This window comes from Meleagris gallopavo, chromosome 16 (assembly GCF_000146605.3).
Source record: "Meleagris gallopavo isolate NT-WF06-2002-E0010 breed Aviagen turkey brand Nicholas breeding stock chromosome 16, Turkey_5.1, whole genome shotgun sequence".
Classification (NCBI taxonomy): domain Eukaryota; kingdom Metazoa; phylum Chordata; class Aves; order Galliformes; family Phasianidae; genus Meleagris; species Meleagris gallopavo.
The window spans coordinates 8,764,406-8,775,216 of record NC_015026.2 but is presented as its reverse complement, the minus strand read 5'-3'; the positions used below and the strand labels follow the sequence as shown (position 1 = coordinate 8,775,216).

At 39.0% G+C, this 10,811-nt stretch overlaps 1 protein-coding gene across 2 annotated transcripts; it reads left to right on the top strand.

The window, feature by feature from the left end:
- The first annotated feature begins 6 nt into the window (after positions 1-6).
- Positions 7-9,662, top strand: COPS3 (COP9 signalosome subunit 3). 2 transcript variants are annotated; one of them, XM_010719586.2, is made up of 9 exons: positions 7-92; positions 925-1,017; positions 1,731-1,910; positions 3,103-3,243; positions 4,015-4,188; positions 5,165-5,251; positions 5,438-5,551; positions 6,200-6,280; positions 6,535-9,662. In XM_010719586.2, exons 2-9 carry the CDS (start codon positions 967-969, stop codon positions 6,586-6,588), a joined length of 882 nt encoding a protein of 293 aa, XP_010717888.2. In that variant the 5' UTR covers positions 7-92; positions 925-966; the 3' UTR covers positions 6,589-9,662. The 2 variants fall into 2 exon arrangements, with proteins under 2 accessions (XP_010717888.2, XP_019476113.1); XM_019620568.1 differs by lacking the exon at positions 4,015-4,188.
- Positions 9,663-10,811: the final 1,149 nt, after the last annotated feature.

The following is a 10,811-nucleotide window of genomic DNA, read 5'->3' as shown; positions in this document are numbered from 1 at the left end:
TTACTGAATTACTGAATTCTTTTGTTTGGTTTCTCTGTTTAGTTGCTGGCCTGTGCCACCAGTTAACAAATGCCCTTGTGGAGAGAAAACAGGTGAGCAAGTATCATCTAGTACAAATAAGGAACCTACAAAGCCAGGCTCTTAAGAGGGACGTTACTTGCTTCATAAAGATTTACTGCTAACTTCATGCAAAGTATTTCTGTGTGGCTCCTCAGATGTTAAGTCTACTGAGCAGTAATGAACCTAAAAGAAGATTTTAAAACCTCCTTAAAGAAAGTAGATGTTAAAATTTAGAGGGGGGAATTAGCAAAAACCTTGCTCTCACACACAAACCAGGAAATCAGGTGTATCAGGTATGTTATTCAGATGGTGTGTGTGAGGAGGGGAGAGCTGCAAAAACTAATAGAGCCAGTGAGTCAGAGATATATTTCAGTGTTACTCTCACCAGTCTAATGCAGTGTGCTTAATGAAATGCCTCAAAATGTAGGGGACATTTGTTTTTAGGGATAAGATACTGAAAATGCCCTGGAAAAGTAAGTTAGATCTAGCTTGAAATAAGAGATCAAATCAGGACTAAGTGAAGTGAAGCAGGAGCCTTTCCTTTATTTGCTAGGAATTTAGATGTAGTCATGGAGTCAAGAACTCCGCTGTACTGAGGTTTACTCAGTACAATTTACTGTTATCCTGCTTGTCTTTGTGAAGCAGAATTGGTGACTTTGTTTAGTTTATCAGGAGAGCTTATATAGCATAGGCTAATTTTATTTTCTGAGTGACTGCAATATCCTACAAAAAAGGAACCACAAGTTAATTATTACTTAATGGAACCTGTCAATTAGTGTTATTTTTCATTTGTAAGTGTCAACATAAGATCCAATGTGCTGCCATCTATGAGAAATTATCTGAAAGAGATGTAATTTCTGACAGCCCCTGCGAGGAATTAGCATTCTCAGACAAGCCATAGACAAGATGCAGATGAACACAAACCAGCTGACCTCAATACATGCAGATCTCTGCCAGGTAAGGGCCCTATTCAGAGTGAAAGCTTGTACATTACCTATAGCTGTTTGAGAAATGCACATTCATGTATTGCAATGTAAAGAAAGCTTTTAATTGTGGCTTTGGGTTTTTTGATTTTGTTGTTTAATTGTTTCTCAATAGTCAGTACAATGGCATACTGAAATAAAACTCCCTTCTCTTCCTCCTAAATGTTCAGCACATGTCCCCAGGTCTTTGATTTTGTTCATGACTTTGGAAAGCCCTTCTCTCTGGGCTGGAAGTCATGCACAGCTTCTCTTAAACAGTGTAAGTGTACTGGCCAAATACTGTTTGCTCGAGTTTGACAAAAGGCATGCTTGTCTCCGTGTCTTTGGCCTGGATTTGCACTTCTGTCTCATTCTTGGCTCCTGGGACTTAGAGTTGGATGAGAATGTTTAGTGCAATATTGAGTGCTGCCAGCACGGTAGTCTGGAAGGCCTGGAGTTTCAGGCTGCTTTATTGGTTAGTCTAATTTCTTTAGGATTCAAATGATTAAAAGTTCACAATCTGTGTTTTTTCCAAATACCACAATACAATGTATCATCTGTGTTATGCCTCTACTGTGACATACACTGTGTCTTAACTCTCAGAGGAGTGAGGTATATTAAATACTACTAAATGAATTGTATTCCAATGTCATCTTTGTGGATATCTGAAATAGCTAATTTATAAAAACTTGATTTGTTTTCTTGTAGCTCTGTTTGTTAGCAAAATGCTTTAAACCTGCCCTCCCATATCTAGATGTGGACATGATGGATATTTGTAAAGAAAATGGGGCATACGATGCAAAGCACTTTTTATGTTATTACTACTATGGTGGGATGATATACACTGGGCTAAAGAACTTTGAAAGAGCACTCTACTTCTATGAACAGGTAACTTTAATTAAAACTGAGCAGTCTGAATTGTGGTGAATTGAAAAGCAAAAGTGGGATGTGTGATACCACTGAGATAATGACTCATCTTTGAATTGCCACGAAGGACAAATAGAAAGCTGTGTAGCCAGTGTTAACTACAAGCAGGCTGATTATTTTCGTTCTTAACCTTTAGGATGCAGTTCTATTAATAGATCTGTGCTTCTGTTCATCACTCACACTGGTTTTGCTTTTGTGTGTGTGTGCATTATAACTGTGCATAAAAACTGCTTGGGGTTCATTTTCATTTATCAGCTGTATCATGAGGAGTATGGACTAAATGATACTCTTGGTGTACACAGTGAAGTAACAAACTGAATTTAGAAGTGTTATCTTCTTAGAAAGTCCCAGCCAAGCAACTAGTGCACCATAAAGCTATGCAACTCAAAGGTTGATGTTAAATTTATCTCACTATAAATATTTTCAAGTGCTCACTCATTACTGCTCACATAGAAACAGGCTGGTGCTCAGAACTGTGTATTTTCAAAGAGCTGTGGCTTTGCTTCTGACCTTTGCCAATTTTTTGATGGAAGTTACACTTCATACCTATTATAATAATGACTGCTTTACTTTCTTCTATGAAAGAAGAGAGAATGACAAAATTCAGAAAACTCAGTGAAGAAAAACTTTTGTCAAATGTGCAAAATAAACTGGTGCAACATTTTTCTGTTGAGTAGCAGTATTGGGGTGAACTGAAATCCCTTTCTACAGTTCTGCAAGCCTCTTCCATCATGGTTAAATAAGAGGTTGCATAATATAATATCCCTATGAAGTCTTCCTAAGGATGTGTGTAAATTCAGCTTTCTCAGGAACCGTATAATCATTCCTTGTTACAAGTAGCCACTGGTGATTTACAGTACAACTTTAGATACATATCAAACAAAGAGATTTTGCTTTGATCTTAACAGGGTTTTCTAAGTTAGACATTACTGTAATATATGATGTTTTGAGTAGTTCATGTAGAACTTTTTTTTAAGATGTTTTTAGATAATTACCTTTGGTGGAAGTTAAGCTGTAGTGCTGAAAAGTGAATCTAATATGTCACTGCATATTAGCATATATGCAGTTTTTAAACTGAGATGTTGTTAATGTAGCTATTGCAGTTTACCAATGCAAATATTAAACTTGTTTCATTTCTTTTTCTCTTGCTTAGGCAATAACTACTCCAGCCATGGCAGTTAGTCACATTATGTTGGAATCGTATAAAAAGTATATTCTAGTTTCTTTGATACTACTTGGCAAAGTTCAACAGCTACCAAAATATACTTCCCAGATAGTTGGTAGGTTCATTAAGGTAAGTCTTGCAAAAGCAGAAAGAACAATGCATGGATAATAAAAATTGTATTGCAGGTGTTTTTCTACCCTCATTTGATGATACTGTTCAGTGTTGCACATTCTTGTTTTTCTAGTCTACTGTGGCTAAAGATTATAAATGGTATTGTTCATATTGGAAATAAGGATCTTTTTTTGTTTGTTTGTTTAAAAGAAAAACAAAAGAAAAACCTGTTTTGAGTTGAATAGGAGTGTATAATTACCAGTATCTTCTGCACTGATATTGCACGTCCCTTGATAACCTTTTACTTTAGAACTCAAAGTTGCCAAGTTTGACTTGGCATTCAAGATGCAATTCAGTATGAATATGAGATTGTGTTGTCTGTGCTGTGATTCACTGGGATCAGGGCTGACAGTGTCTTAGATATTAGAACAGATATTATGAATAAACTGTGAATGCTATGCTACTGAACTTTGACTCAGCTTTCTTCATCTGATAGTCAACCAAAGGCTCTTTTCCTGCTTTTTTTTTTTTTAATAACTAAGATTGTCATATGCTGGTCCTTGAACAGTGCTTATTAGGTCTTACATTGCTTTAATACAGATTGACTGGACAAGGACCTGTTGTTTCCCTACAGACCTGCATGGGCATCACCTATATTTTGAGAGGCACTTGAGCTACTTTAATTTCTTTTTGCCTGCATGGCTTCTTATGTTGAAGTAGTGACTTGAATTTGTAAGGCTGGTTGAGCACCGTGTTCTTTAAGAAGAGTTCTCATTTTTCTAATTGCAGCCCCTTAGCAATGCTTACCATGAATTAGCACAAGTTTATTCTACCAATAAACCCTCGGAGCTTCGAAATCTGGTGAACAAACACAGTGAAACATTCACAAGGGATAACAATATGGGGCTGGTTAAGCAATGCTTGTCATCTCTCTACAAAAAGAATATTCAGAGGCTAACCAAGGTAAGATGTGTAAGATGTGCAGGTTGAATTTTATTCACATAAGTGCAAAATGATAATATAGTCGTGTCACAGGGAAACAACAAAAACAGATTCATGTGTGTGAAGTACCGTTATGAGACTTTAAGATGCTTTAGGTAGAAAACCAATTCAATTAGCTACTTGAACACTAGTGAAAAGGTGGTTCAATAAGTGTCTATCAGAAGGGTACAGCCATGGATGGAGGTATCCAGCTATATGTCTGCTTACCTGCTTCCTTTTTGCACAGAAGCTTCCAAACCTTACTATCTGTGGCAATAACTGATCTAATTCAATGGTTTTGCTACAGGAAATGAGAGCTTAGCCCATGGTCATTTAATACGTAATCAAAAAAGGTCATGAACACCAATAACCCATAATCTCCATCTTTGTTCAAAAATAGGAAACCTGAACTTCACAGATTACTTCATTAGATGAGAATGAGTGAATAGCATGGATTTTGGAAGTGTCATTTAAAAGAAATGCAGAAGCAATGGAGTGATCTGGTCCTTTGCTGAAGAGATGATTAATCCTTAAAAGCGATCAAGGGGAAGCTCTCTCTTTCTTAAGTTCAAACAATATTTGCTGCAGTAGAAGTAACTTTGCAATATATGCAATTCTTGATGGAAATTCAAGGGGTAGACAGTTGCCTTATTTAGGTTTGGATGTGGGGTAAGAGTTTGGACATGATCACAACTCTTAAGAGACAGAAAGAGATTACAGAAATGAAGTAACCACTCTATGAGTTTGGCCTGCATTCATACACAGTGTAACAAACTAGAATCTTTGGAGTAAGAACTGACACTGCTACTGCTGTCATGGTGCTTTTGTAAGTAATAGCTATGCGTTCTGCTTGTTTCATCCCATCCAACTTCAAAAATAAGACTGTTAGGCCATGAAGGATTGGCAGGAGAAGTTCTTAGTGTATAATTTCAGTGGCTTGGTGTCTTCTTAATTTCAGACGTTTTTAACGTTGTCGTTACAAGACATGGCAAGTCGAGTTCAGTTGTCGGGGCCCCAAGAAGCAGAAAAGTACGTCCTCCACATGGTAAGACTTGGAACTTGACTGTCCTAACTTAAATATTGATCCAGTGTAAGACTGTCTCATATGGCTGTGTGTGTTTGATTGGCAGAAGAATGGTTCTGATTCATGTTGAATGAAATCCCGCAAGGAGTTGTAGATACCTGAAATTGTGTTGTTGGTGATACTTTATTTTAAACTCTTTCATTTCAGATAGAAGATGGTGAAATCTTTGCAAGTATTAATCAGAAGGATGGTATGGTCTGTTTCCACGATAATCCTGAGAAGTATAACAATCCAGCTATGCTTCATAACATTGATCAGGAGGTAAATCTGCAAGATTTTAATGCTTCTGGAATTCCTACTGAATAACTACTGTTATTTTTAATAACTGATTCCTACTGAATAGTCTGAAATCAGATGCTGGGAGAAGTCAGCGTAGGTAACTTACACGTAGGGATGGAGAACTATGAATTGTTACTATTTCACAGTACCAGAATTTAAAAGTTTTAGATTGATAGTAATTAGCTATGACTTTCCTGCTTTATCTTCTGTACAGCTTGAGACATTTCAATAGACTGACTGCTTAATGTTAATGATGTGAAGTTCTTTAAACTGGCTGGATTAGAAGGGTTGTTCAAGGGTCGGATTGGTTGACAATGATATGCCTGTAGTTCGAGGTCATTGACCCACATGGGGCTGTCCATCAGTGGCTTTAAAAAGGATTGTTGGGAAGATATTAATTGAAATAAGGGAATAAAAAGTGATGTGACGCTTTCATCTAGGAGATGAAGGTAAAGAGCATTTTGACATGGGATTTTTGCCATGGCAAATGTTATTAGCTCTCAATAGCACAGCCATGAAGTTTCTTGAAGATCTTTTACAAGCTGGACAAAGCAATCAGTTTAGTATGTTTTGTTGTTGTTGTTTCTTAGCTTAGTATGTTTTGTTGTTGTTGTTTCTTTGTTTTTTAAGATGCTGAAATGTATAGAGCTTGATGAACGACTGAAAGCCATGGATCAAGAGATCACTGTGAACCCTCAGTTTGTGCAGAAGGTAACTGATTTAACATTTTGTCAGAATATTTAAGAAATTGAGTGTATTGAGTACATGGTACTGAATGTTTGCATTCATAGTGCTAGTAATAATACCTCAGTGTAATGTGCGTAAACATCGTGCTTTAAAATAAAAAGGAAGTGCATGTTATTTCTTATCCACTTCATTTCCATACCTGTTAAATTCAAAGAAAAGTCTGTCTCAGAGGTAATTCTTCAGACCTGTTTTTGAAGAAATAACTCTTTATCTTTCAGAGTATGGGCTCTCAAGAAGATGACTCAGGGACCAAACCATCCAGTTATTCCTGAAATTAGTGTTGCTCACTACTCCGCTTTCAAGTAAAAGCTTAAGAGAATCACGCCTGGAATAGGGCATTGAGGAGTTCCATGAAGAGAGCAGAGAGAACTGAGCTTTGCTTTTCACCTGGACATTGAGAAAATAAAAGAACACCCTCTCAGTACTGTATAATTTCAGAAATATTCTCCGCAAAGAAAAAGGAAATCTCAAAAGAAACTTAAAAGTCTGTTGTGGATTTATTTATCTTCAGATTAACATCGTTAATGCATTAAATAATCTACCTTTTGTTTTAAAGGTTTTGAATGTTGCTGTGTTTCTGTAGCAGTCCTCTTTCCTCCTCTGCAGGAAAAACAAAAAAGTGTTATTCAGGGAAGAATGCAAACTAGCATTGGTTCATTTACAAGATAATTACGGTTCATTTTGTACTTAAATTTGGCTCGAAGTGCAGATATATGTATGGTGGGGGGAGAGGGGTGGAGCTTAAGTAAAATTCTCTACATCATAATTTGCATATACTTAGTGTAGTTGGCTGCTGTCTCAATTGATGAAATAAGAACTATGTTCTTCTCAAAAAGTATTAACAAGTCCTTGGTAGGTGACTGTTAAAAAGCAAAAGTTGCTTTAGGGAAATCAAACATGAGAGCTCTTTTGATTTTAAACTTCTGGTACAAAATACTTCCTAATAATGTTTGCTCTTGGATCAAATTTACTAGGCCTAAGCAAGGATAATTGGAAGACCTGGGTGTTCTGGAGGATGCTGGATAAGAAGTTCTTCACGCTGAAAGAAGTTTAAATTTTTGTTCCTATACAATCAGCATGAAGGTATTCAACACACTACTGTTTTTCTGTGGTGGAAATCAGTTCTAAGTGAAGGCCATGCTATAGATCCTTTCTTTGTTTCTAAATATGACTCTTCTTGATGGAATTCTATACAACTCATAAAAAACAATTTTATTTGGAACTAATTTGCTGGAATATTTCAAACAAAAAGATTTTTGTTTGATTCTTTAAGGGTTTCACTTCTTAAATCAATGGGATTTTTATTCTGTAGCTCTCACGTATCTGAAGATTCTGTCTGTTCAAACACCTTTGAGATACTTCACATCAGTGCAAATCTCCTACTATCAGGCATACATAAACCTGTCATCAAGGCAGAATGTGTGAAGCTCAGCATCTACTGCTTCCTGCTTAAACATCTGAATAGGGGCTGCTTGCTACTGCTAACCTGCCAGCTCTTGTCAGGTGTCAAAGTGGGAGCAAAACATTTCTGGCTCTTGCCATGTTAAACATGTCTGTATTGAGGTCACCCGTGGTTGAAAATAATCCATTTGTACTTCCAGTGCAGATACAGAACTGTTGGGGTTTTCATTTAAAACTGGTCTCTTAATTCTAACAGAGCCTCTGTGGCAATGCTACGCTTTCTAGAAGACGACTGCATTGTTCTCTAGGTGGCTAATGAAGTTTTTAAAAGCATAAAATAGCAATTTAGTAGTGAACACAGCATAAGTCCATAGTGTTAGTTGTTCACCATTGAGAATTTGTGCTTCCTATCAGTGACTTCCATATTTAAAGGCAAATTTTACACCTAAACTCGCCTTACTGGTCTTGTAATTAAATATATTTATGATTTTTAATATTTTTTTCCCCCTCGTTAATCCTGCAGTGATTTCAGTGCTGAAAATGCTTATGCAACTTTTTGCTCTGGTACTGTAGAACTGTTAAAAGCTGATGAGCTGTACTGTGGGTTCAGGCACAAAGCTGGGTTATGGAAATGTTTACAATTGTGTGCAGTAGAGTACTGCAAATGACTAATCCCATACTGCCATGTAAGCAAAAATGGTGATGGCTCACATTTCATTGCCAAAGGCTCACCTGCCAGGAGAAGAATGTATGCAGAATGCTTTCATGAAGCCTGAGAAGAACCAGAAATGTTCTCTCTGCAGTGGCTGAGCTTTTGTATTGCTGGTTCCTGTTAGTAAGCATGGACATTCTGAGAGCTGGTGAATGGCTTTACATCTGTGGAATTACAAGCAAATTAGTAGATGCTCCTGGCAAATAGCAGCTGTGTTTCCTTTGTTTCTTTTCATAACGTAGATAAAATAAATCGATACTGCACATCAAAAGGAATGGTAGACAGATCTATGTAGTATTTTCAAATGATATATTACACTATTTTTCTTAATCTGCTTTTTAAGGAGGCACATTCTTAGTTGCTGTTGGAAAATTTGAAGTCAGGTCCCACCTGTAGGAAGTATTCACCAAAAGTGCTTTGGGGAAGGGCTTTTAAGTAATGGTTTGATTAAATGCCTAAAGTCTAGCATCTGCATGTCTTGAGATACTGTTGAAATTAAGTCAGATTTTTAATGAAGAAGCTCCTTCAAGTCTTGGAACTAATTGCATGGGCTGTGGTGAGCTGAGACGTTTTGAGAACACTTGAGCTTTCTGGTTTTAATTTGTATTTATTGCAAGGAAGGATTCTTGATCAAATGTAAGAACACTGTGTGCTATGCTTCTCTGAACTTCAGATTCTCAGAAGTCCTGTGGCTAGTTCTTTCCATTATGCATGGCCGGAAGATGTGCTCACAAAATCCTGAGTGCATGCTTTGATATCTAACTCATAGTTTCATGCATCATAATTTGCAAAGAGAGAAAGTCAGCTCTGAAGGGAGCCCTAGTCTTGCAACTACAATTCTTAGCCACAGGAGGGGGCTCCAGTTCAGTCATGATTAGCTGGTAATAAAATTATGTGGAAGTCTTTTTGTTTGCTTTTAAAGAAAAAAGGCTAGAATCTGCATACAAGCACCCCTTCTGTTTTTGTTTCACATGGGAGCCCTAGTTACTGACCTTTGCTAACACACCTGTAGTGCTGCCATTGCACCACGTGCTTCTGCATAACTCAGGTTGGCTCCTTCTAGGCAACTTCCCACCTCTATTAGACAGTACAACTACAACCCATTGTGTGTGTTGTCATAGGTGATCTGTGTAACTTAGGAAATGTTTTCTGCATGGCCACACCAGCTGAGGAGGTTAGTCCTGAGAAGTTGTTTAAATGTACTATTGGAAAATAAAGATAACAAATGAGTCATTCTTAGTTTGTCTTAAATGGTTAGCCTAAAAGAATGAGATGATAGGGCTTTTGTATTTGCCTTTTTCTTCTTTTTTTTTTCTTGGGGGGTCTTTTGTTCTTGTTGGTTCTTAGGACATGATTGTGGCTGGCAGCAGGAGGCTGCTAGGTGTCCGTGTCCAGCACTGCCCTGTGCTCAGGAACTGCTCTGGTGGCTTCTCAGAGCTTTCAACAAGTAGAACAAGCAGTTTCATTTTTCTGCCCACAGTCTGTCTTCTTGGAAAGTGCTGCTATGGGCCCTTGGCCAGCACAAGCTCTGGGATCAGATGGACTTCGGATCAGACATTTGCTGCACGTGGGGGCTTTTATGTTCAAAGCTGATCTTTGTGTTGCGATCTGACCAGCTGAGTATTGTTTTCTCCAGCAGAAGGTCAAGTCTTCAGTCCACACGTGGCTGCAGAGCTGTGCTGTATTGTCACCAGCACTGGCTGCTGCTTCTCAGGACTCAATTGCCCTGCGGTATTACCAGATGTCCCTGCAGAATGACCTTTGTTGTAATGCAAGGCCTTTTAGGACTTGAATCTTAGAGATCAACCCCAATGTAAAAAGGCTGGTGGAGAAATCCAGCAATTGCTTACTTTGAGGCTGGAAAGCGCCAAAGATTCCAGGTTTGAGGGTCTGCTCAAGGTCAAGGTCTGCCTTTCCCAGACCTTGAGCCCCTACGGCATCGCTGGAGCTGCTCAACAGAGGACCACCATCGTAGCACAGTGTTACTTTTAACACAGGTGAGGTGTCTGCTTCCTTTCTCGGATGTGGAGATACCCGTGTACGCGTCTCGCTGCCGATAAAGGCAGACGCACGTTAGCCCCCCCCGCTTCCCACGTTTAGCGCCCTCAGAAGGCGGCACTGATGGAATGAAGGCTCCGCCCCTCAGCGCCGGGCTGAGGGCACTGCGCAGGCGCACGGCCACCCCTTTCCGCCCTCCCCGTGGCTGGTGGTCACATGACCTCGCCGCGGGCCGCACCACCTGGCGGGAGATGGGGGGGGGAGGGGAGGCCCCGCTCTGCCCGCAGCGCCCGACTGAGAGCGCAGGCGGCAGCCAAGGGCCGGGCCCTGGATGTCGAACGTTAAAGTCTGCTGTGTTCGGCCCGACGGTAGTTTGGGGTACGA